The sequence below is a fragment of the Diachasma alloeum genome, unplaced genomic scaffold (assembly GCF_001412515.2).
Source record: "Diachasma alloeum isolate Michigan unplaced genomic scaffold, Dall2.0 Dall_scaffold_00343, whole genome shotgun sequence".
NCBI lineage: Eukaryota > Metazoa > Arthropoda > Insecta > Hymenoptera > Braconidae > Diachasma > Diachasma alloeum.
In genome coordinates, this window is record NW_021680482.1 from 1,089,566 (window position 1) to 1,116,449 (window position 26,884).

Below are 26,884 nucleotides of genomic sequence, written 5' to 3' on the forward strand. Positions count from 1 at the left end.
ATTTAAGCGACGGGCTATTCAGAACTCTCAAAAGTATGTGGAAAAAGTGAAAACTGAAAAAAAAATTATTCAGCGGGGGCCACAGGGTCAGATTTTCGGTTTTTACTTGGAACAATGGTCAGATTTGTTAACACTTTCATTTTTTATTTGGATAATGCATGCAAGCGTAGGGACAAGAGTGGCTAGAATAGATTCTGCTACCTTCTCCCCTTGTTGGGTAAAAATGTCAAGCCTCCACATACATGCATCTCCCCTCCACCCTCTCGTGAAATGTCGATTTTCGAGATTAAAAAAAAAACAATAATTGCATTTTTTATTTCAATAACGCATGAGTAAACAGGGATATGAACGCAGAAAAAACCCGAAAATCTGACCCTTTGGCTGGGGCAAAAAAAAACGGTTTCTCAGTTTTCACTTTTTCCACATACTTTTGACAGTTCTGACTAGCCCGGCACTTAAATAGTTGGAATCAACGTTCACCCGGCTAAAAAATTCGATTTTGGCGAAAGTCGACTTTCTCCCGGGAAAAACGGAAAATCTGACCCTTTGAAAATTTGAAAAAAAAAACTTTTTCAGTTTTCACTTTTTCAAGTCGAAAAATCGGCTCGACACGTTTCTTCTTGAAATAATCCACTCTTCTCAGCTTCAAAATTCGGATTGATGGACTCCGAGTCACTCGACTTGAATCAAGCCGAAAATCGACTAGAATCAAGTCGACGTCGGCTTGAATCAGTACGCTTTTTCTGGTGCACCGGAGAAAAAATAGGCAAAATCCATTGATATCCTTAAAAATCGGACCATTCGTTCACGAGAAATCGTTGACCAAAATTTTGACCACATACGTACAAAGTAACACACACACACACACACACACACACACCCACAGACATTTTGTTAAAAACTATCGAGGAACATTAGAAACACCTTGAAACGTGGAGATACCATGGAAAATCGATTTTTCATTTTCGGGGGCATTACAATAACTTTCCTACCCGGGAAGTTAAATAGTAGATTAAACGAACTCAAATAGTAACGCACGGTATAAATCCAACATTATGAGATAATACAGAAGAGGTCGGAAATAACCAAATATTGCCAACAGTGCGTATCATCACTTAAAATTCAAAATAAAATAAAATTTTCAATGCAATCCAAAAATCCCCGGGAATTACACTAACGTCCCGCATTCTCTCATTTACTCGTCAACGGGTACAATTACGACTTTGGCCATCAGCTGACGGCCAGCATCTCTCCATAAGTCCCCTTCTAACTCGTGTGATACATCAATCCCAACACCGCCCCATCGAGTCACTATACACCTTATCACACCGTAGAATCACGGAAGCCGATCAGATAATTACTTTCACTGAACAAAAGACACGACTTGGAACTGACTCGTGTCTCTCCTTGTTTCTTTTTTACCATTCACTCATTCGGTAGTTATCGGCTTTGCATGAGGCACGATGCAACAGCTGTTTATAATTATGCAATTAGAGGAGTTCAATTGGGGAAGGGGATGGAAGGGGCCGGGGGGATGAGGAAAATCGGGGATCGTTACGGAGTTGTTCGAGTGCGATTGACGCAGGGAGTGAGTCAACCCCTGGCCGTTATGTTTTATAAAAATTATCTCCGCGGACAATTGCAATCTGCAATTGTAATATAACGAATCGCCTCGGGGAACTGATTTTTTTTCCAGTTCATTTCGATCCGAGGAATTAAAAGGTATCGGGGTTTATGTAAACGCTGGATCATCATGATCAGCTGGCGATCCCTGGTTAATTATTCCACGACTCTCGTGAGTCTGATTCAACATTTACCGTAACAATCACTTTTTGCGCCTTTTGTTACGAGAATTGGTTTTGATCGTTGGAAAACGTGAGTGGAAAACTTGGCATCCGGATTCCAGGTGAGGATGGCGGCATTGAGGGAGAACTGCAACACGTGGAGATTTTATTATTATGCGTGATGAGAGGTGTGGAGGATTTCAGGTGGATTGCCGGGGAGAATTAAAGTAGCTCTACCCTTTGGCCGGGCTACACTGATAGAAAGGATTAGTTATTGTTAACGAATGGATTTGGTTCGAGACGAGGGTCTATTCGGTCTCACCTAATGCTCATTCGTTAATAGTTAACAAATGCACATTTGGGAAGCCTTGTTCGACGCGATTTTCACTTTTCAAGTGAACCATTCGTCAACCATTAACGAATATTCATTTAGTCATATTCAACTCTACCATTCGTTAATAGTTAACGAATCTCCTTTGGAATAAATGAGTCAGTCTATGAGTGTACGCTGTACTTTTGGATATTTTCAGATTTGAAATTTTTCAACTAAATTGTATGGAAAAAATTTGAAAAAATTCATACCCAGTCAGTATTATCTAAAGCAAATTTCGCAAAATATTGATATTTTTTCAAACATTTCCCTCTTATAAATAAATAATAAAACTTGATTGCAAAACGGTGGATTATTTTTTATGAAGTGACAAAAAAATTCTTGATTTTTTCACATCTAGTGAAAAAAATTCAGATTTTAATCTTTGATTACAATGGACATGTTGATTTTCACATGACTCTGGGTTAAATCCTGATTTTTAAACATTTCTTCTTTGAAAAACCAAAACGATATTTAAATTGAGAAAAAAATTAGAATTCCGAATCTAATCGAGTTTTCTGCAATTTTTTTTGCAGTTTTCAATTATTTTTGAATTTACCGTAAGGGTAGAGCTACGTTAATTTTTTTTTTTAACCAAGTTTTTTTATTCAATATAATAGTCAATATTTATATTATGTACAAACTTTAAAAGCTAGTATAGAAAAAAGAGTTCTATGATCAGTATTTTTTACTAATTGTGTAAACTTTGGTCTGACGAGACTCTCGAGTTTATAATTATTTTGAAATTAATCGTAAGGTAAATGCAGAATCTTTCTCTTTGAGATTTATGCGTTGTTTTTTGCATTTGATATTTTTTAAATTTAAGTGCTTAAAAAAGGAACATTTGTTTGCTGTTGTAGAAAAAAAAAGCACGACAATATTTGCGAAGAGCTACTTTAATGCGTTGAGATTGATGGGCGGATTTTACGGGGGAGTGGAGTGGTGATTGTTGGGCGATGATTTTTTGACGGGCGAAGGCCCTGTGGGGAAACTGTTGATTATGGTAATGGCTCCGAAAAAAGGCGGGTTTATTTGGTATGGTGGATTGTATGTCGCACTGGTCGCTGAGTGTTTTTGGGCGCACGCCATTATGATGTGTTGGGACATTGTTTTAATGCCAGTGCAGTGTAGCGTGATGTAGGCCCACATGCGGCTTAGAATTGTTTATTGGTCTTGTGATGCAAGAGACTGTTAGATGTATTCTGAAATTTACGCGACAGTTACAGGCGGAGAAATGATAGTTTGAATCGAGTAAAGGTATTTATTCGAATTTTCTTTGCCGGGGAAAGGAGGTTTGATTTTCAGGGACATGTCACTGGTTTTCAGGAGTCTATGGCCAATTGATGCAGCACCGGAAAAATTATTGCGGTATTTTTCCTGCCGCTGATGCTGCACGATAATTTTTTCAAGTGTGCGGATTGCGACTCGTTAAGGGTACTTGGCGCATGAATTTTTAATTGAATTCGATTTTTCGGCCTCGGCGGACATTTTCTTAGTTTTCTTGTTTGATTATTTCAATCAAAAGAGAAAAAAATTGAATGGAAAACACTTAGAAAATTCATCTCGAGGGATTCCTGTTACAAATAATAAAATAGAAAAAGTTCTATAGAAAGATAAAATCCTACTGATTTTTTCTATGAAATAGTTTCTATTGGACATTTTGTTTGACGAGAAAAATGCTATGAAAATGTCCCCCAGTTTTGGTCGATGTTGCGACTTATTTTAAGCTCAATTTAATGAGATATTTGCCAAGAATACATCACCCGATTCGTTCTTAATCATTTCGTGTTCCTTCACTGCAGAAAAATCGTTTTCCTTCAATTTTCGTAATCACCAATTCACGCAATCAGAATAATTATCAACTAATTTCATTCAAATTATATCGCCCCCCTCTCCCCAGCAGAATAAAAATCACTTTGCACTCAATGACTGGTATTACCTCTTGAATTCCTTGTGAAATAAAAATAATAATCGAATAATTGAATTTTAATCACTCTGTGCTCGTTCGTTATCAAAAATCATTCTCCCTTAATTACCGGCATATCTAATCGTCAATTGTTCCAAAGACACTCGTTAGGAGATACTAATGAATCCCCATAATTGACCCTAGACCCTCATCGTTAGGACCATCCGGTCGGTGCGATCGCATCTGGAAAAAAATCAATTTAGGAATTTCCGAATGCACGGAGAACGAATTATGATGAAAATTATTCCTGATTTGAGCAATCATGTAGCGTATTGATTTTTCAGGAATTTTTACCGGAATTCTAGTAGAGAATACTACAGGTCTAGTGAAAAGTCGAATGTTTTAAGGATGTTCAGGTACTTTGGCTATTTTTCCTCCCATGCATTGATTTTCTGTAAAAGTAGAAAATCACAGAAAACATTTTAAACATTTTTAAAAAATAGAAAGTTTACTTTTGTAAGAAGATTGATGAAATAATTTAATTAATAAATGATTTAAAAAGTGCAATTTTTGAAAATTACGAGCATTTTCTGTAAATAATTTATAAACAATCACATTTCCACCATAAAAATTATCTGTTCGGAATCGTAAGAAATTTATTCATATTCGGAATTTTACCGGAAATTGTTTTTTTTCCGAAATTTTTAACAGTTTCAGTTATTTATCTATAAATAGCGAATATTTAAAAAAATGCTATGCAAAATGTAAAAGATACTTGAATATCCTTAAGTGAAAATTTCACAAAAATGTGTAGTTTTTACTAGAAATCTAACTTCTTGTAGATTTCGGCTTGAATCAGAAAAGTCCTGTGAAAAGTTGAAATTCAGTTAATTTTGGTTCTAAATTTCCATATTCATTTTACCATTCACTCACAGAAAAACAAAAGTTTTGATTTTCAGGGACTTATCCCTGATTTTTATGAATTTATCCTCAATTATAAGGGATTCTCAATTGTGGAATCGAGAGACACACCTAATTATCAAAATTCTTCCACAAAATACATAAAAATGATTTTCTTAAAATAAGAAAACTGTTTATTTGCACTAAATAAATTATTTATTCGATTAAAAAAAATCCTTCATTTGAAATAGATAAATTGCTGTTTCCAATTCAATAAAAATTTTACTTAGAATAAATAAATTGTTTAATATGAGTAAATCCTTTTCTCGGAACAAATAACCAAGTTTATTCATTCGTAATAAAAATATTCTTGCAAAAGTAAAAAACGTCAAATAAACATTTTTATTTGACTAGAATAAAAACATTGTTCTGGGTGAAGTAATCATCGTCACAGTGAAAAAGCCTCGTCAAGACCAACTAAATCGTTCCACCTTTTCAACGAGTGTCTCCTCTCCCGCCGTCTCGTCAAGGTAACCCCGGGCCCTCACGTCACCTTGACCGTCGTTTTCCAACATCTCCCACATTCCCGCGAGACACATCTGTCCGAGAAAGAGGGGGTGGACACGAGTCCTTGTCGGCCTCCACCATCCCGATATATAAGTGCCGCCGCTGGAATCCCCACCTCATCAATCGAACAAGCCTCCTCGCATGGCAAACAACGCGGAAAATATATCATTCAAATTGGAATCTAAAAATTTCACCTGACAATCTCCCAATAATCGCCCCAAAGAGTCGCCGAAATCGATCGGCTGGGAAAAATAGGAAATTGCGGGAAAGGGGAAACAGCAGTACTTTTGATTTCAAAACCTCCCACTTTCCTCCACATATTCTCTTTCTCCGTCAACCCCTCCCGTATACCTCTTGTACAACCGTTGTTACTAGTCCAGTGACGCTCGTCCGCTCTTTCTTTACCCGGACTGGTAATACCAGAACAGAACAGTTAACGAGCGAGACTATACAGCAACCGAGGTTTTCCCTCTTTTAGTTACTCAGTTTATTTTTACTCATCTGTTCGCGGATACACATCAGCTAGCGCCATGAGACTCGTAAGTAAAGTGACAATTTTTCGTTCATAACAAATGATTTTTTTTCTAAAGTTTGGTTGCAAGTGATGATTATTTTGATCGCGAGTTCAGTGACAACTTTCAGTGGATAATCAATGTAAATGTTAATGGGAGTCCTAGTTTCCTTGGGACCTGGGCAATTTCGTTGGATTGAGAAGACTGTTCTTCATTCTGTATGAAAGAATTCTTGTTGTTAGTGGTGTCATTGAAAATGCAGGGAGAGAAAAAGTTATTCATGCTCATTAATTTTTTTTAGACTTGTTGAATGCAGATTGTGTGTGGAAATTTCGCGGATTTTTGGGCGCAAGTGCATTTGTTTGACGTAAATAAATTCCCGAAAGTGGAAAAGTGGTTCGCCAGGGCATGATCAAGCAAAAATAATTAGCGAAACAGGTTCTGTTTTCTAACATCCCTTGATATCGCAGATGAATTCATTCTTTCTTCAGTGTCGTTGCAAATAAAATTAGAGGGAAAACAATCTGTCATGTTCCATTAGTTTGCAAGACATTCCAAACTTTTATTTTGACAAATAAATTGAAGTGAATTCATTCTTTCTTCAATGACATTGTGACTAAAATACGAACGAAAACCACCCGTCGCGCCCTAATAGTCTGCAAGACATTCCAAACATTAATTTCATCAAATAAATTCTGTTTTTTCAATATCCCTTAAAATCACAGATGAATTAATTCTTTCTTCAATGACATTGTGAATACAATACGAACGAAATCCACCCGTTGCGCCCCAATAGTCTGCAAGACATTCCAAACATTAATTTCATCAAATAAATTTTGTTTTTTCAACATCCCTTAAAATCACAGGTGAATTAATTCTTTCTTCAGTGATATTGCGAATAAAATTAGAAGGAAAACCATCCGTCGTGCCCCTATAATTTGCAAGACATTCCAAACATTCATTTTATCAAATAAATTTTGTTTTTTCAACATCTCTTAAAATCACAGATGAATAAATTCTTCCCTTAATGACATTATGAATAAAATTAGAAGGAAAACCATCCGTCGTACCCCATTAGATCGCAAGACATTCCAAACATTGATTTTATCAAATAAACTCTATTATTTTTATCTGTTAAATTGTTGAGCAGAACAGATCGTTTTTCTTTTCCACTTGTAGTTGGAATGCCGCTGTCTTTTCAATAACATTCCAAGTCGATTAAATGAACAACAAGCATTTTCATGTCGATGAGTGAAAAATGTTCTCAATTAATGTTCGTCGATTAATTGAATAAAAAAATAAGTTGTTCAACGGTATTTTAAGATTTGAGAGTTGTTGTGCATGATGTTGAGGTGTTTTGGACTGAGCTATTATTGTTCGTCGGTTAACGTGATATTGATGCGCTGAAGGCTTTAATGAGCTCGCGGTTTGCGTGCGCAAGTGAAAATAAATCGAAAGTAAAAATGAATAAAAAAGTCGTTTATTTAATTGTGTCTTAAGTTGGGGTAATTGAGTGGGTTGGATTAATTAGGGGAGAGCGGGGTGGGACGGGTGATTTTGCGTTTGATATCTCGGGTGGTGTGAGCTGGTATGATATAATGCAATGGGTGTGTGACACCTCGAGGATTCGAGATGGAAATTTGAGACCGTGCAGAGGTTTTTTGATTAACGGAAGGTAATGATGATCTTGGCAATGAAGCGATGCGGAAGAAATTCTGGAATGTGATACAGATGATTCTACTCGTATTGCAGAACTTGTGGGTTTACGTCAATTCATCACGAAACCTGTTTTACAAGAAACGATCTTCCGACATTTTTAGAGGAATCTAGTTTCCGGAATAATTGCGGATTGATGTGAACTACATTTCGAGAATGTTAACGATGAGTATCAAAATATGGCGCAGGCTATTTCAGTAGCGCAGTGATGAAACGGTTCAGTTTTTAATTAATATCTCGGAATTGAAGGTACATGGCAAAATTTTTGTTATTACCTTTTTTGTAGAGCCGATTGAGAGCTGCAATAAATGTAATTATGAAAATTTCGCTATCTTCGTTAGATCCGAAAATATTGCGCTAATTATTATTTTAGTGCTAATTATTATTTTTTAGCGATTCCCTCAGGGAATAAATTAGAAGAATCCCAGTCTGGACTCTCCATTTATTCAGTAAAAAATTTTCTGATGGTTATTCATATTGACTACCATTCGTGTAGTAAAATTTGTCGCGATTTTCGAGGCAATTTTTATCCAACTTCTCTCTCCGTGTGACTTTGCCCGCGGCACGGACGCCCACTCGCGTGATCCCCTCAGACTGACACCTGGTCCATATCTATTTGTCCCCCTAGATGATCATAATGACGCTTCAGGACGTCATCCTTACCTCATTTACATGTTCCAACCGATTACTCATGCAGAATGAGATTTACACGGCTGTAAATAACCCGAAGAAATAAATCCCATAAATAATCACGCATGAAAAAATTCAATAGAAAACCTAGCGAATTCGCTAGGAAATTCTGTTGGAATTCTATAGGAATTCTATGGTTTTTCTATAGGATTTCTATTGGAATTCTATTGAAAAAGTCTATTTGTTTTTTGCGCTGATTCTATTGGATATTCAATGAGAAAAAGTCAATAGATTTCGAATTTCTATTAGAATTCAGTAGCGAAGTGGTAAAGCGATTTAAGTCGATTTTGACAATTGGCCAGTTTTTAGTGAATATCTCGGAATCTCAGGGAGATAGCTAAATTTGTGTTTAGACCTTTCTTGTAGCACTCAATTTGCTCTAGAAAAAAAGTTATTACGAAAATTTCATTATCTCCTCTAGATTGGGAGATATTCTTCAAAAACTCAAGTAAGAGATAAGTCGACTTGAACCGTTTTACCACTTCGCTACTGAATTTTTATCTTAAATTTTTTCTGTTGGAATTATTGGGCACAAATTTTCCAAGTTTTTTCCGCTGGATTTTGTTTCGTTTTGCATAGTAGAATCCGAGTAGAAAAAACTTAGGAAACTGATGCCCATTTAAACAGAAATTCCAAATCTATTGACTTTTTCTGAATGTCCAATAGAATCAGCGCAAAAAATAAATAGAATTTTTTAATAGAATTCCAATAGAAATTCTATAGAAACCCCATAGAATTCCTGCAGAATTCCAATAGAATTTTCTTGCGAATTTGCTAGATTTTCTATTGAAGTTTTTCATCCGTGACATGTTTCGTTGCATTAGTCTATCAATTACAGAATATTGAGATTCGATCGTTTAAATATCGGCCGGATCATTTTTATTCATCACCGGGCCAATGGTTATGATTAAACCGACTGGTTATGGTAAAATTGGCTAGTGCTATTGCAACAGGGGTGTCCAGCACGCGCCTTGGAGGAAAAAGGATCGGTCGGAATGGGGTCAGGGGTGGTGGCCCAATTAACATTAACAATTATATAGAACTCACACTCACTCATACTGTCATTTGCATACAGAGTTGTAGGGAAGGTATTACGAGATGAGTGAAAAAAAAATTGTGAACGATATGATTTTTCGTTCAAGGACGTTTCGTCCCTTTTACAAATAAACAGTGAACTTTTTTTTACACTAGGATTTTGCAATGGTATTCGTATAGCCGTATATCAGTGGCGTTTGGAATAATTACTTGGGAAACAGTTTGTTTTTGTTGGAGATTTGTTTTATTCTCGTGGTGCTGGAGGAAATGATTTGGATTTTTCGCGATATCTGGAAGAAAATGACTAGAGAGTTTTGGGGGGATTTAATTTTTTACAAAGAATTTATTCTATTTTTTTTACAAGTCCGGTTGCTGAGGAAGACGGTTACTAATTAATGAGAGAATCATTGAATGAGATTGTTGGTGTGACTTTTTTATTATTTAAAATATAAAATATTCAAAATGTTTTTCTTTTCAACTTTTGGTCTGTACAAAACATTTTTTGGAATATTGTTTCACAAATCTTGAAGTGACGAAGATATTCACGGAATAATGAGGAAATTAATTCAAGTGTTTTTTTTATTACTTCATAAATATCTTCAAGAGGAGTAGTTTCAGGTGAAAAAGGCAATAAACATTCTCTCTCAAAAATTTAATTTCCTACAAAAGATGTTTTTTGACATTTCCTTCGAAACCTATTAGTTTCATAGATATTTTCGAAATGCGTAACAAAATTTTCGTCGCACTTTTTTAGTTTTTCATCAGTATCTCAGAAACCATTGGGTTTAGATGAAAATATCAAAAAATATTTTTTGTGATGAATTAAATTTCACACAAAAAATGTTTTCTCCAATTTTCTTCTAAACCCAGTTGTTTTCGCGATATTCACGGAATAATCTCTCCTCATTTAAAAAAATTTACTGCTACTCAATTTTCATTTAATTATCACACTCGTGTGAGTCTCGAGGACCTTGGCCAAATTCTTCGGTGAATGAAGACAACTGTCACGCAAAAAAGAAAGCACGCATATCCCACACGAAACCACCTGAAATCATAACAACTCAACTTCCTTGAACCTCCGACGTCATTTTACTTGAATTATCATCATTAAGTCACGCACATACCGCATCAGAGGCCAGCGATTGTTTTCCTTCGACTCTCCCGTGCACCGGTACACCATAAATTAATACAGATACCGAGAATTCCCAGTTCCTTTTACGAAGGAAGTTCAAAAAAGTTTCGTTCGTAGATAGAAAAATACTGAAAGAGGGCGGAATTTATTCTGAAAGTCGCAAATGTATTTTAACATCTCGTTAAGGATCTGAAGCGTTTCCTCCGCGTGATCCTTTCCATCGTCATGATTTCACCGCGTTATATACACGTACCGCAGACTCCGGGCGTTTTATACACTCGAGACTGCCGAACCGTGGCATTCCAACTAATAAATGATAATATTCAAATTTATGTTTATCATTTTTGTTATAAATTCCATAAAAGTGGTCGTGCGGCTGTCGAGGGAGATGTCAAGAGCTCACCCGGTTTTTCATTGAGGAAATTTTCGTGTGCAAACATGAAAATGAAAATTAAGTAGACATTATTGAAACATAAGTATGCAATAATCGTTGAATTATTATTGTTTCCGCAATGAGAATGATTGAAACTTCCTGCGCCCAGAAAAATTGTTTCTTCGCATTAAATAAACGATTTATTTGATTTAAATTAGGTTTATTTAATTCAAATAAATCATTTTTCTGCGTGTTGTTTTCTGTTTTTACAGTGAAAAGCATAATGACTACTTAATATTAAGTTATAACTTAAATTGTATACAAGTGTTTAAGTAGCTGTCGAGGGATTACTCATTCAGTTTGGAATTCACACGATTTTTTTGTTAAATTTGTGAAGATTAAATATTAATATATTTGTGAATAAATTAGAGTTGTAATTGGTAAAACTTGATGGATACAATTTGATATTTTTCTGGATATCAGGAGACAATCTTAAGAAATATTTTTATAACTGAAGAAATCTTCAAACGGGGGAAAAAATCTGGTGAAAATTACAATATTTTTTGGAAAATCGAGTGCAGATAAAGGAATTTTTACGATAATTGTAATAAAAAAATATATTTCAACTCTAGTTGTCACTGATTTTATTGTTTGTAAAACGCTAAAATCTCCTGATATTTTCCTCGATATCAGGAGACAATCTTAAGAGATATTTTTATAACTGAAGAAATCTTCAAACGGGGGAAAAAATCTTATAAAAATTACAATATTTTTTTGGAAAATCGAGTGAAGATAAAAGAATTTTTACGAGAATTGTAATAAAAAAATTTATTACAACTCTAGTTGTCACCGATTTTATTGTTTGTAAAACGCTAAAATTGTCCTGAAATTTTCTGATAAAATCATTCATTCTATCGATGACTCAATATTCATGAAGATTCGATTTTTGAAAAAATGTTCTTCTAGTGATTTTTATTTCCATTGAAAAAATTATCTCGAAGCCTGAACGTGATGATAATTTCCCCTAAAACCGCGAAATTTACCCGGCATTTCCATAAAAAATTACGCCATCAAAAGTGAACAATGAGCCAATGCGCAGGAATTTTCGTGTAACAGAAGAATTTTCTTCACCCAATGCGGTATGGTAAAATTTTACTTTCTTCCGGCCCCATGTCCTTCGCAGCGGTGCCAGAAAAAATACCCTACCGGTGTGGGACATTTTACCGTACAGGGAACTGTATCTTAGTTCCTCAGATTTGATTTGTTTTCCGAATGAATCGTAAAATATCCTCCGCAAGAAGTATATTTCATTGAATTACATTGCGCTCTACGATTGCCTTTTGCATAGTAAAATCTATCGAGATTTTCTAAATAATGTTTGTCCAACTTTTCTCTCCGTGCCGGATTATATCACGCATTTTCCCAATAAAAATTAATGGAAAACGCAAAAATAAAGGCATTGTCCCGAATTTTTCTACTTACTATCAACTTTCCTAAAATACACGCACGAAAAAAATTTAATAGAAAAACCTGGCGAATTCGGTGAACAATTTTATTCGTTTTCTATTAAACTTCTATTAGTTTGTGGCCGATTCTATTGAAATATTCAACACAAAATATTCTATACAAAAAGTCAATGGAATTGGATTTATCTATCAAATTATTCTATTGAGATATTTTCTACAGAATGTCCTCGGCCCAAATTTTCTCAGTGTTTTTTGCTTGATTTTCTTGATCTGATCCTCGACTACAAAAGTAGAAAAGCGTCTCACTGGAGAAAAAATAGCCAAATTACATGGATATCCTGAAATTTTTTCCTGCGTGTCCACATTGATTGTTCCATCAAATTACGAACGCCCAGTGACGAAATTCCGCGAAATCTCTTGCCAAAAATTTTCCCGAATGCAACTAGAAAGTCCAGTCAGCAAATTTTGACACTGCAACCCAGCCCAATCATCAAACTTTCTCCAGACTTCATAAAATCCCACGAAAATCCGCGCAAACCTGCCACAACCTCCACAATTGTCTCCCGGATTGCCTTCTATCGTGTCCACATGCATCGAGATCACTCGATTACGTCAGGTCCCGAGAGAAAAATACCAAAGAATGTTCACCCGGCGTTTGGAAATTCAGCCGTTAGTTGCGCTCACAGTTGCGTGATATTCACCATTGACCATGTGAACGTATGTAACAACGAACATATCATAATTTTTTTGTTATCAAACTTTTCAATCATGCATTTGAGCTGGCATTGGCCAAGGTGACTGAAAGTATTTGCCCGGAACCGAGTTAGCGATTCTGATATCGAACGGACCCATTGTAGCGTTTCATACGCGAGAGAACTCCACATTCTCTTCCGGCAAGCTGTTACAATATCGCGATACGCCGATCATCGGAATTTTTATCGTTCAAACCCATCGATCTGGCGAATGTATCGTCAATCGATCGTCGATCGCTATCAGAATTATCCACGCAAAGAATTAAATCACCAGTAACTGTTCATAATCAACACAAAACGATCCATAAAATAATCGAAAGCACCGTAAACAGCGGTAATTAGATCCCCCGGATTTTCGATGAATATAAATCCCCCGGCGATTTATAAAAATTAGTAGAAAGCTGGGCCGACCAAAACAAAATGCACGTCATTGATAAATCGTTATAACCATGAGGGTAAACTCAATGAAAGTGAAACTGGAATTTTATAGTGCGAACGAGTGAGTAAAATAACCAACAGCCTGTAACGCAGTACATTGTGTGGCCAGTGTTAAAGTCAAGTAGAATAACCACCGATCAAAATAAACATGAGGTTTAATCGGCCACTCAATAAAATATCTCGCGCATTACGAAAAAAGTATTTAATGAGCCAACATGAATTTCAATAATCGGAAAATATTAGGGAAATTGGTGAAAGCGTCGGGTGACGACTCATCCCGTGACAGATGAGAGAGACAGAAAAACCCAGCGAATTCGCTAGACAATTCTATTGGATTTCTATTGAAATGTTTAATAGAAAATATTCTATAGAAAAAGTGAATAGAATTCTATTGTTCTTTATAACTTATTCTAGTCAAATATTTTCTATAGAAATTTCCGCGGCTCAGATGTTTGAAGTTTTTGTAATTCTATTTTTCCTTTCTTTCCATCAAAAAAATCAAACGACAAGACTTGGAAAATTTGAGCCACGGAAATTCTATAGAAAATATCTGAATAGAGAAAGCTGCATAGTAAAATCTAATTCTATGGACTTTTTCTATAGAACAGTTTCTATTCATGGAAAAAAATATACTTGAATTGAGGATAAAATATACTTGAGTCAAGTATATTTTATACTGGAATCAAGTATATTATAGACTTGATTCGAGTATGAAAAAAATACTTGATTCAAAAAAGTATATTCGTAAATATACTTGATTCAAGTATATTTTATACTCAACTCAAGCCTATTTTTTTCCGTGTTGCACATTTCAATAGAATCGACCAAAAACTAATAGAAAGTTCAATAAAAATCGAACAGAATTGTCTAACAAATTCGCTAGGGTTTTGCATTAATTTTTTTTAATACATGTCATCTTCGCCGTTGCCAATTGGAAAAAATACCCCGTGTAAATTGAAAACACTTTCATTTTTCGACCACTGCGATTTTACTGAGGAAGGCAGGTGGTTCTCTCGGAAGTACTCGCCCAACATCCACCCATGAGCGATATAAAAGCGTCAGTGGTATTATATCACATCGGCACAATCTCCGAGGTATACCGTTGGGTCACGGTAGCCGGGCATGTGTGTCGGATACCTGGGTCTCCTTCAACAATCGCGATAGCATCCTTAGAATAAAATAAATAAATACGTATTGTTATAAAAAAAAATCATTGTGTACATGAGATTGCACTTGGGGAAAAGAGCGCTTGATTAAGATCGTGAAATTAAGAACATTAATTGATAATTAAAACTTCAGAGATGTTTCGTTTAAACGGCATTTTCATTTTACATTGAGGTTTGCTGTTGCGATCTTGTGGAGGGGAGACGTTTCTAGTTTTCAGTGAAAATTATTAATAATTACATCATTTTGTCCTCAGAATAAAAAATAACGAAATCCGTCTTGTTATGAAAAATCGTTGTTTGCGTGAGATTGCACCCGGGAAAACCAATGGTTGATTGAGATCGTCAAATTAATTACACTAATCCAATTAGGTTTTATCAGTGATTATTAAAATGAATTAATGTACTCATTTTCAATATCTAAAACTAATTGATAATTAAAAAATTAGAAATGTGCCATTTGCACGTCATTTTGATTTTATATTGAGAAGTTTCTAGTTTTCAGCGAAAATCATTAATCATTAAAGTATCCTTTTTTTTTACAAAACACCTTATTGAAAATTCATCAACTTATTTCGTCATTAGAATAAAAACAAAGAAATACGTCGTGTTATGAAAAAAATCGTTGTGTACATGAGATTGCGCGCGGGGAAACGAGTCGTTGATTATGATCGGATAATTAATAACACTAATTGATAATCAAATTAGGTTTCTCTAATCATTAATAATTGAATTGATTGATTAATTAATTGATTAATTTTCAATCATCAAAACTAATTGACAATTAAAACTTCAGCGATGTTTAAGGTAAAAGTCAACACTTTACATTGAGGTTTGTTGTTGCGATCTTACGGACGGGGAAAAGTTTCTAGTTTCCAGTGAAAATCCCAAGTTTTTCCTTTTGTTTAAAGGCCCTTTATTGGAAATTCATTAAATTATTTCATCATGGGAATAAAAATAAAGAAATACGTCTTGTTATGAAAAAATCATTGTGTACATGAGATTGCACTTGGAGAAACGAGTCGTTGATTACGATCATAAAATTAGCACCACTAACTGATAATTAAAATTTTAAAGATGTTTTATTTAAACGTCATTTCATGTTGACGGGGAAAAGTTTCTAGTTTCCAGTGCTAATTCTAGTTTCCAGTGTCTTTTTTTTACAAAACCCTTCATTGGAAATTCGTCAAATTATTTTATCCTGGGAATAAAAATAAAGAAATACGTCTTGTTATGAAAAAATCATTGTGTACATGAAATTGCACTTAGGAGAACGAGTTGTTAAGATCGTAAAATTAATAACACTAATTGATAATTAAAACTTTAGAGATGTTTCATTTGAACGTCATTTTGATTTTATGTTGAGGTTTGCTGTTGCGATCTTACGAAGGGGGAGAAATTTCTAGTTTCGAGTGAAAATCACTAAATTTTCCCTGTTTTTTTTTCAAACAAAAGCCTCGATTGGAAATTGGTAAAGTCAACTCAATGATAGTTTTGTTGGAAATTGCTAAGCTCATTTATTTGAATGAAAATGTTTTGATTATCGGAAACAAATTTATGCATTTATTCCGAATAGATTCTCTACCAGAACCAAATAAACGATTTATTGGAGCCAAATAGAGGATTATTACATGTTAATAAATTCGTTCTCCCCGCCGTCGAACAATGATTCTATTTCCAGCTAATAATGTCTTTATTTGGATCAAGGAAACATTTGTTTTCAATCGAATAAAAATCAGCACTTGAATTGACCCACATTTTGGTTTTAAATCCAGACAATTTGGTTCTTTAAATTAAGGATAATATTGTTTTTAAATTGATGATTTTTTCTGGTCTCAAATTGATAATTTATAACGCCTTCATTATTAAAAGTATATACTGACACCTTGATTCAATAAATATTTAATTAATGTTCGATTCATTCTGAACTTTAACAAATGTTTTTAATTTACGAACTCGCTTTTTTTCGTTCTCTTCTTCGTCTAGACAATTATTTCGTTTTCAACTAATAAAGGGTTTATTTGCGTCGAGAAAACCTCTGTTTAAAATTGAATAAAAATTGGTACTTAAATTAACTCACATTTTGGTCCTTAAATTCAGAACATTCGGTTCTTTAAATTTTAATTATTTTCGTTCTTGAAAACTGAGATGAGGATTTTTTTCTTCTAAAATTTATAATTCTATCTGAACGTAATTTATAAGTCTTTCGTTATTTAAAGTAAATCATTTAACAGCTTGATTCAATTAATGTCAAATTAATTTTCAATTATTTCTGTACTTTATCCAATATTCTTATTTTATGAACTCGGCATTTATTATTTTACAATAATCTTTCATATTAAATAAATAAGTATTTGGTACTAAATTCTAGACTTTTTTTCTGCATTGAATAAACAGTGTATGAAAACTATTCATTCTTGGTTCTTGAATTCTTACCATTCAAGTTTTTAAATTGAGAAACTTCTCGTTCTCGAAATGACGATTTTTCCTGTTCTAAAATTTATAATTCTACCTCAACCTAATTTACAACTCTTTCGTTATTAAAAGTACACCACCTGACACCTGGATTCAATTAACATCTAATTTACGACCAATAGATTCTGAACTTTACCACATGTTCTTAATTTAAGGAGTCGCCATGTCTTATTTTGCAAACATCTGTCACTTTTAAAAAGTGCGTATTTAATAATAAACCAAAAAATTCTCGAGATTTTTCTTCTGAAATTGATTAAATAGTTCTTCATAGTTTCTTAAAATCCGTAACTTTGTTCTGGAACCTAGAACCTCTTTTTCCGTGCTTAATGAGATTTTTCGGAATCAATTTTACGTAATTTCGCCAATGGGCGTGTGCGGCCAAACGGGAAATTAACAGTAGCATCTCGCGCCATTCCTAATGCACTCACCCAATCCCTCTCATTTCCGCTAACACACACAGCTCCGTGAACTCCACGCAACTATAAATTTAATAAAAATCTATCGTCGATCTACATGACCCCTCAGCTTGAGGAATACTAATTTATTATCCAATGGACTTAAACCCCACTCTCAATAGCAACCGGTTTTCTTATTTGTTAATCGCAAATTGAGCGGATTCCATACTGAACGTAGCATCCTACCCCACTAAATACTTGCATCATATCCATAAAACTCCAATAAAACAAATCTACTTTTTTCTAAAAAAAACAAATTTACATTCCCATGTGCATTTACCATCATTTCGTTTTTATCACAAATATAAAATGCGTACTGCCAATAATAAATAAACAGAGAGTACAACCCTGCGAACGTGAGCATTTCATCACTTGCGATTTACGTAAGCAACAGTAACTGAAGCGCGAAGGAAAAAATGAAAAAAAAATGGGAACTCCTCTTTGAGGAAGAAGCTTCGGCCCCCGCGATTTACGATCGAAATCGCAGGTTCACCGAATGAATCCACATTTCCTCCTGTCAGAACCGCGTCAGTATACTCACTAAAAAATGATTTTTTTTCAATCGAAAATGTGGATAACGAGCAGGTTAAAACCAATCGGTCGCTCTCTCCTCGGGTGTTAAAGAAAACCACGAATATTACCGTTAATTATTATTATTACGTGTAACTCATGTGTTGGGCATTATTAACAGCCTTGCTTTTCATTATTTCGGAGAGTTAAATACATACGAGCTCACATCCATTAACCGGTTGTTAATAAAACAAGCGGGGGAAAAACTGCGGCAGAAGTAAATAACTTTGCAAAGTTAACTCTTGTGAAAATGATTTGGATGTAAAAACCTATGAAAAAATATAACTGTATTCAACGATAATGTCTTCATAAAAATTACCGACAAAAGGAATTTCAATCAGGATAAATTCATCAAAATTAACTGCAACGGTTAATGGAAATATTCAGATTTTATTGAAAGAATGGAAAATTTTTTGTCATCAAGCCTTCATTCTATTCGGGAACTTTTCAAGATTATTTTTGCAAAAGTGAGAATATACATATTTTATTGACATCTCATTTTAGTAGTACTGTTACCAGAGGAACAAAAAAATCAACGAAAATTTACGAGAAAAATGAAGGAAACGTATGAAGTAAAAATTGTTTTCGGAGAATTTTCATGAAAAAATCGCTGATTTTTTTAGGAATATCTCCGAATCTAAGGGAGATAACGAAATTTTCATAATAAGCATTTTTGTAGAGCGAATTGAGGGCTACAAAAAAGTTTATGACAAAAATTTTGCCATCTCCCTTAGATTTTAAGATATTTATAAAAAACTGGCCAATAGTTAAAATCGACTTAAACCGTTTTACCGCTTTGCTACTGAATTACGTTTTGAAAATTCATAATAGAATTTCTATTACATCACTAGCATCACATACATCAAACGAGCGTAAAAACATTTTTAATTATGCAACAAAATTCTATTTTTCGAATGATTACGTGTGACTAATTTTTTCCCAAAGGCCTTTGTCGCAGTTTTTCATTGAAAGTTTCCCCATCAAGTTATTCATTACCGGAGCCAAAAACCCGTATAAAATACGTAAAAATTGCCGCTCATGTCTGGATCATTGTCGCTCGCATACCTGACGTCCCTCGATCGTGCGAGCGTTCCTCACCCATTTGCCTCATTTCCATTTTTTTCCATTTTCCTCTATTCATCATTACTCAGACACGCACGGTAGGGGGCGGAGATCACGCACAGCATTGCCGTAATAGTACAAACACTCCCACGTGTTGCATTACCCACGAGAGGATGCAAATAAAATGCCTAAAGTCGGCTCGAAAAATTATTCCGCCAAACGAGAATCACTGAGGTAAATGGTCCCCGACGATATGTATCAAACTTGCGAAATTTCACTTCGAGAAAGCACTGGTTCAAAGAGGCCTAATTGATCCCAGTCTCCACGACGCGCAGATATAATCCGATTTTTCCCTGAATATTGCGCACTGGTATGTCATGCTGATCACTCGTTAAAACCAGAAAATAGCGATAAATCGGGGAATATTAAATAGGTATTAAACTGGTCGAGAGCCCAGAGGTTTTATCATTCTAGTTGGATAAAACTTAACGTATTGGTCAATGGAGATAATAACTAGTAATAAATAAATCCGCAAATTTAATGGTTTCAGCAATATTTACCGAGGATTTATTTCCCGGGAATACACGTTAACCGATAAATCATTTGATCTTCCAGATTGCCATAATTGTCATAGCTCTCGCCATCATGTCAGGTGCACTGGCACAGGATTACAGCCAACTATTCGCTGGCTTTGGACCGTACCTGCGCGCTGCATCACCAATGAGAGATCCACGATCCAATCGAGGCAAGTAACACCGAAAAACCGTTAAATCAAAGCTGAATCTTCAATCTCAACGATTAAAGCAGTGATGTCTGCGACGGGTTTTGAAATTTATGGTCTCGTATAACTTCCGGAGTGAATGTCTTCATCAGTACTTTCTCTGATGTATCTCTTCAGCTACTTGCAATTCAAATGTCTGGCAATGACGGCTATGCAAACACGTTTGTAAGTCGAATTGAGTCAATTTACAATTTCTCGATACTTAGCACTAAAGTAGGTGCTGAGTGCAGGGAGTAAGTAGATCATCAGGTTGAATAATATACATTTGTAATCTTGGGCAGTCGATCGATGACCTTTATGCTTGATCAGACGGAATGCTGCTGGAACTATTATCTCTCTATCATTATTTCTGGTTACTTTTTTACTGTCTTCTTTTTATGCTGATGGCGGCTGTTCAAGGCCACCTGTACTTACACTGCTGATAATGTAGCGATGATCGGTGAACTGTGAAAATACGCTTTTGCAGATCGTTCCTCTTGATGGGTAACTTAATTTTGAAGCGGCTGGGGCGGCAGTTTGTCATGCGACTGTAACTCTTTGGGGTGAACTAAATGCACAGTTGTTTTTTCGATCGTTTCCAAACTTTATAACATATGAAGTCAATTGCATGATGTTTCGAATGCTCAAGGCACTCTTCTTCAGCCGTTTAATACTACATTTGAATCAAAATTTAAAATATACAAAATCAAATCAAAATGTTCCAACAGATATTTGAAGAATTACCGTAATCTGTTGTCCATTCGATTCTGTTTCAACTTTATCAATTAATATTGCCCTATTTCTCTTTATCATCATTGTTCATTACTTTCTTAGTATCTTCTTTTTATCCTGATCTGTGCTACTCAAGGCTAGCCGTACTTACCTTGCTGATAATAGAGAGATGATCGTTGAACTGTGAAATTACGGTTTTACAGATCGTTCCTCGCGATGAACAGCTTAATTTTGCAGCGGTTGTAGAGGCAGTTTACCACGGGACTGTGAGTCTTTGAGGTGACCTAAATGCAAAACGATTTTTTCGATCGTTTCCGTGTGAATAACACTAATAGTAGGTTTAGACAATATTCCGTTTATTTCAAGGACAAGTCTAAACTCCACACAGAATGAAGTAAATTGCACGATGTTTCGAGTGCTCAATACACTTTTCTTCAGGTGGTTAATGTACTTTTTTGTCACTCACTTCGTGAAGCCTCGCTGCGCGCATTAAAACCCCGCTCACGAAAGTCGCGCCAAAAAATATGCTTCATTGCTTCGTTGCAGGACGGGTTGAAGAAAAGAAAAAAAATTATTCACAACAGTGAAGAAGAATACTACGAACTTAAATTTGAAGAATGCAACCCAAAATCAAATATTACAGCAGATATGTAAAGAATGAATGGAATGACTTCTTCCTGTCGCCAAGCATCATTTATTGTACATCTGATTCTCTTTCGAATTGATCATTTACCACTTTACTGATGTTGGTTGTCGCATGAAGTTGAAACAAGCGAGAGATTCGACAGCAGAAGATTTGTCTTCGGCGAATCTAGGGATGTACACATTTTTTAAAGTAATGTACAGACTCTTTCGAACTTGAAAAACAGTTGAACATATGATTATTTGACTCTTCTACACTTAAATATCCCCTAACTTGAATTTTCAGCTTCATGATTATCGCTAAATTGTTCCGATGTTTTAAATATTTATTGTATCATTGCAGGTCCCGTGCTGTTCCCAGTGGGACCCCCCGGAAATCCAGCCGATACCAGTGGTGTCATAGTTGGCGCGAGTGGATTTGGATTCGTACCACCCAACTCAGGTAAAGGAGCCGCTGGTCGATGATAATTAGTCCCTTATCATCGATTTCACCGACGTATTGGGATCGGAGGAGTCCCTTGCACCTCATGTATATAGAGACCCTAGACAATGACAGGTGTCTGGATTAGTTACCACCAACAATCACCCCCATTTGTCCTTTAATAATTCACCACCATACCGAGAGAATTATCACAATAAACTATTTATGTCTCACGTATTGATTAACATGCCTGAAAGAAAATTTGTTCAAAACCCAATTGCAAATACCCCGATGACCTATTCCTGGATGATTAATTAAGGTGTTCAGGGCTGTGTGATGAATAAAAATATACGAACCTTGTCTACTACCTCCTTGATCCTATCCTCGTGATAAACCGAAATACAAATTTCCTTGATCTGTTGAATCTGTGTATGGGCTGTTGTGGGTTTAAAAATTGGATGTGAATGCATACCACTCAGGCACCTTGACTCTAACCGCAGAAACATGTGTTGTTAATGTATTAGTACTTGTCTCGGTAGTTTATCCCCAACCGTGGAATTCCAGTCCTCATTGGGTGATAACTGAAGAGGTTGCGATGAACTAATTACACACCACCTTGATTCTTACGTGTCTCCCACTGCCAAGTGACAATTCTCTGAATGTTTTACACTAATAGGTTAATCACCATTTGGGAAAATACTGAAGGTTGAACAAAAACTGACGTAGTTTATTTGAACATCAGTTTCCGGTTTGTCTAGTCGGCTCTGGTGTATGCATGTCCTGTCAAAATTGACCACCAACTAGCATTAGTCTGCATGATAAACATTTACGTAGCATTGCTTCCGGCTGTTGAAGGCGCAAAAGAGGGAAAGTGTTGTTTTTTTTTTGTCGTCTAACCCTGGGGGCATCAAAAACTCGTTCTCAAGAGTATTCACGACCTTCCTCAGCCTCTAGACTTTAAACGCCCAAGCGTAACGGGTTACATTACGGAGGTCGTAATGGAGCACTGACAAGGACGTTTCCAACTTTGGTGACCTCGCGGTGAGGCACAGATGCCTCTCGGCAAATTAGAGAGCAACGATCCCCGCTTGAATCAGTCTCAGGGTCAAGATCAGGGAGAAGGAAGTGAAGATTGTTGAGTACAATGCGTTTGATCGTGAATAGATTCATACAGAAAAAAAATGGGAAATTGAGAGCTACACTTCCTAACATTGGAATATCGCTCTTGATTTTCGAAAAATATTCTTGATTTGAGAACAATTTCTTAGCGAAGGTTGCAGATGGTGACCTTGAAAAAACGGAGAAATTTCAGCCCAAAATGAAAAAAAAAAAAAAGTTTTACCCCAGTAATTGGAGGACTAATTGCGCAGAGAAAAAATGTTTCTGGTTTCCAGTGAATTTTTTTTGAAAATCAGAAAACAGTTCTAGATCTCAATAGTATTTATTCAAGTATAGGACCCATGGTACTTAAATCAAGGTATTTTGGGTTCTTAAAATAAGAACCGTTGGGAATTGGAATCAAGAATCCTGGGGTTCGTAAAATAAATCCTGGAGGTTCTTAAGTGGACATTCGTGTCTCTTCAAATTATCCTAATTAATTTATACTGCGACATTGTTTTTGTACATTCGTAAAGAATGCATGTTAGAAACTAGAGTTTCTAAAATCCATAATTTTTTTCTCTATAAAGTCATTATATTCTCAAACAATGAAAATCATTCTTCAATCAAGAACAGTGTTCTCACTTCCATAACCATAATTTTTCATTAAAAAAAATTCTCTTTATTGCTTCAAAGATTCCGTTATTGTTCGAAATCAGAAACAATTACCACCCAAGCGTTTTAATCGTCATATTACGCGATTATTGTCAGGTGTTAAAACGATTGAAGAACCACAATTTTTATATCAAGACACTTGCACTAATCACGTGGACGTCTGAGTAAGGCATTCCAAGTTAACGATCAGACACGTTCCTTACGTGATCTTGCAACTGTCGCATTCATTGAGTAATCGCTTACAATCTTGTTTTACCATTTTTTTTTCATGCGTATTTCTCTCCTGTTGTGATCTCTTGCAACTGCCGTCAAGGTTTTGAAGCTGTTATCAATCATTGGTTGACCTTGAATCGTTTATTTATGTTTCAGGCTTCTTCGCTTATTACTTTTAGAAGGAATGACGGATTTTAGTCGAATCGACGGTGAGGAACATCGATAATCGCGCAATCTGCTGTTGCGGTGGACATTCAAATGGTCATGGTAATATCGGTGACCTTGAGACTGACTTATTCGTTGGCCTTGAGAGTAATTTAGTGAATATTTTCATTCATCTGACACTTTTGAGACGAGAAAATTCCTGGTTGATGACTATTGTGCAATAATTTATGTGAGTTTAGAGAGGAGCGACATCGGTTTTTATATGGTGAAGAGATCGAGGATTGTCGGGCATCCCAAGGTGACATTCTATAGGTTAATATGTGTACACAGTGTGTCGAGATGTTTAAACACTTGAGGTTCTATATATTTTTTTTATGGTTTCTTTTCCTGTTTTCATAGGCAATATTCTCAGTCTGGTAACGATTTTGTTACCGTCGACAGGTGTTCGCGCAGTCGCTTGAAAGAAAGCCATTGTCGAAGTCATTTCACTGATGTCGAAAAAAAAAAAATGTTTTTGTTGAAATACCCGTTTTTCTATGACTTCATCGGTGGATTTCCTTCGCGATTCAATCTAGACGATTTAACATGTAACAACTATTTATTTCTTACTCAGTAATAGAACCGAAGTACCTTAACTCCAGATGTTAATAGATAGTTTTAATTTTTCAAACAAAATGTATCCATTCTTTAATATATTTCTAATAATTTTGTAATTAATGTCAGGATGTAGTGTGTGTTCAAAGATATAAGAGATGTGTGTTGAAAGAAACAAATTGTTTTATTTTTACCAATAAAAATTATCTTTAATGTTGAGAGAAATTCATTTTTTCACGAAATTTTTAACCTACCTGCATTAACCGTTAACCAACTCTCACGTGCAATTATAATATTATATTTTTTTCTAGGGAATTGTCTAGCGAGTTCGCTAGGCTGTTCTTTTAAATTCTTTCGTGCGTGATTGCTCGCGTTTGAATGTTTAAAAAGAAATTTAATAAAAAATTAATGGCAAAATTTATTAATTAATTTTCATTACAAATTTAGATTTAATGAGGATTAATCATCAAATAATTAATTATTTCATTTTAATTTACATTGAATTAATTAATTAATTAAATATCCACTGGAAATTTTTTTTTTTAATCAGCAGATTTTTGGTACAAATTATTCTGTGGAGATTATTAATTAATGTTATGATGTAGTTTGTGTTTAATGAAATAAGAGATCAGTGTTGAAGAAAGAATTAAATTGTTTTATTCATACCAATAAAAGTTATTTTTAATATTGAGAGGAATTCATTTTTTCACTAATTTTTTAACCTACCTGCTTCAACTGTTGACCAACTCTCACGCGCAATTATAATATTGGCAGCTAATTGTTCAGCGAATTCGCTACATTTTTCCATTAAATTTTTTTCCTGCGTAATTGCTCGCGTTTTAATGTTTAAAAAAAATGGATAAAAAATTTCGGCCAAAATTAATTAATTAATTTTCATTAGAAAATTTCCATTTAATGAAAATTAATCATTTCATTTTAATTTTCACTTAATTAATCACCTAATGAAATGTCCAATGGAGGATATTTTTTTGGAAAAACGGAAAATTTGTTGGTACAAATTATTCTGTTGAGATTATTAATTAATGCCATGATGCAGTTTGTGTTTAAAGAAATAAAAGATGTGTGTTGAAGAAACAATCAAATTGTTTTATTCTTACCAATAAAAATTATCTTTAATGTTGAGAGAAATTCATTTTTTCACGAAATTTTTAATCTACCCGCATTAGCCGTTAACCAACTCTCACGTGCAATTATCATATTTCTCTTGTTTTCAAGTTTTCAAAGTCAGTCTCTAAGTCACAACGCACGTATTGCGAAAGTTACAGGTTGTATTCAAACGCCCGGATACTTCCTCAGTTAACTGCCAACACTCTCACCTCTTCGGTGAAAACCGTCACAGAAGCATCCATAAATTTTCATTTTCTATTTCATAAGTGAAATATTTAGAAAACTGTCTCATTCGTACGATTAACGGTTTTTAAATGAACCTACGGTGATTGCCATCCGATAAATCCATCCACGATGGCCCAATAAATTAGTCAAAGAGTCCAATAAATCCCCGGCAATTAGTGACAAATTGTGTATTAATTTCTACCGGGAAAAAACCGTAAATTTGAAATCATCAGCGCAAAATTTTCACGATAATGCGTGAAATTGAACAGTCCCCTGCGGCCAAAATACTTCAAAATCAACCGAGCAAAACGCCACCGCACTAATTGCAAATGCGCAAATGTAAAGCAGTTACATAACGTTATTTTTTTTCGAGGTAATCTGGCCAGTGAAAACTCGGTGCTGTTGACTAGGCGATGGGAGGAGAAAAATGAAGAATGTCACATGAGTAAAATCGCCCGGTTTTACCAGTTTGACAGACGTTCCTTCACTCATTTGCCTGCCCACAGTATGTTGGCCACAACTATTGCATTTATTCACGTAGTGATACGCAATTGTAACCGAGAAGAGGGGAAAGCGTGAATATTTTAATTTACACGCTTGAAAATGTAACATAATGTGTAGTCAATAGCTTCAGAGACATGAAACAATTCGAGTTAAGTAAACAAGGGAAAGAGAATGAAGAAAACAATTATTGGCCAACAATAGAATCCACACCTCCGTCGTGTTACATTACCTTTTTCCGCTCGTTATTTTTTTTTTTCATTTTATAATATTTTTTCTTCACTACCCAGTGCAATCATATAAATCACCTTCCAACAATCCATGATTTTCGAGGCAATGTGAACCTTTTGCTCTTTTACGATAA

At 35.1% G+C, this 26,884-nt stretch overlaps 1 protein-coding gene across 1 annotated transcript; it reads left to right on the forward strand.

Moving 5' to 3' along the window:
• Positions 1 to 5,659: 5,659 nt before the first annotated feature.
• Positions 5,660 to 24,895, forward strand: LOC107040764. The gene is made up of 4 exons (XM_015260982.1): positions 5,660 to 6,066; positions 19,982 to 20,111; positions 21,844 to 21,942; positions 24,064 to 24,895. Exons 1-4 carry the CDS (start codon positions 6,058 to 6,060, stop codon positions 24,084 to 24,086), a joined length of 261 nt encoding a protein of 86 aa, XP_015116468.1. The 5' UTR covers positions 5,660 to 6,057; the 3' UTR covers positions 24,087 to 24,895.
• Positions 24,896 to 26,884: the final 1,989 nt, after the last annotated feature.

Bases quoted from the DNA above. Each gene is read 5' to 3' on its own strand.
- LOC107040764 (XM_015260982.1), top strand. The intron at 20,112-21,843 runs GCAAGTAACACC...GTATCATTGCAG, and splicing joins AGATCCACGATCCAATCGAG to GTCCCGTGCTGTTCCCAGTG. The intron at 21,943-24,063 runs GTAAAGGAGCCG...TTTATGTTTCAG, and splicing joins ATTCGTACCACCCAACTCAG to GCTTCTTCGCTTATTACTTT.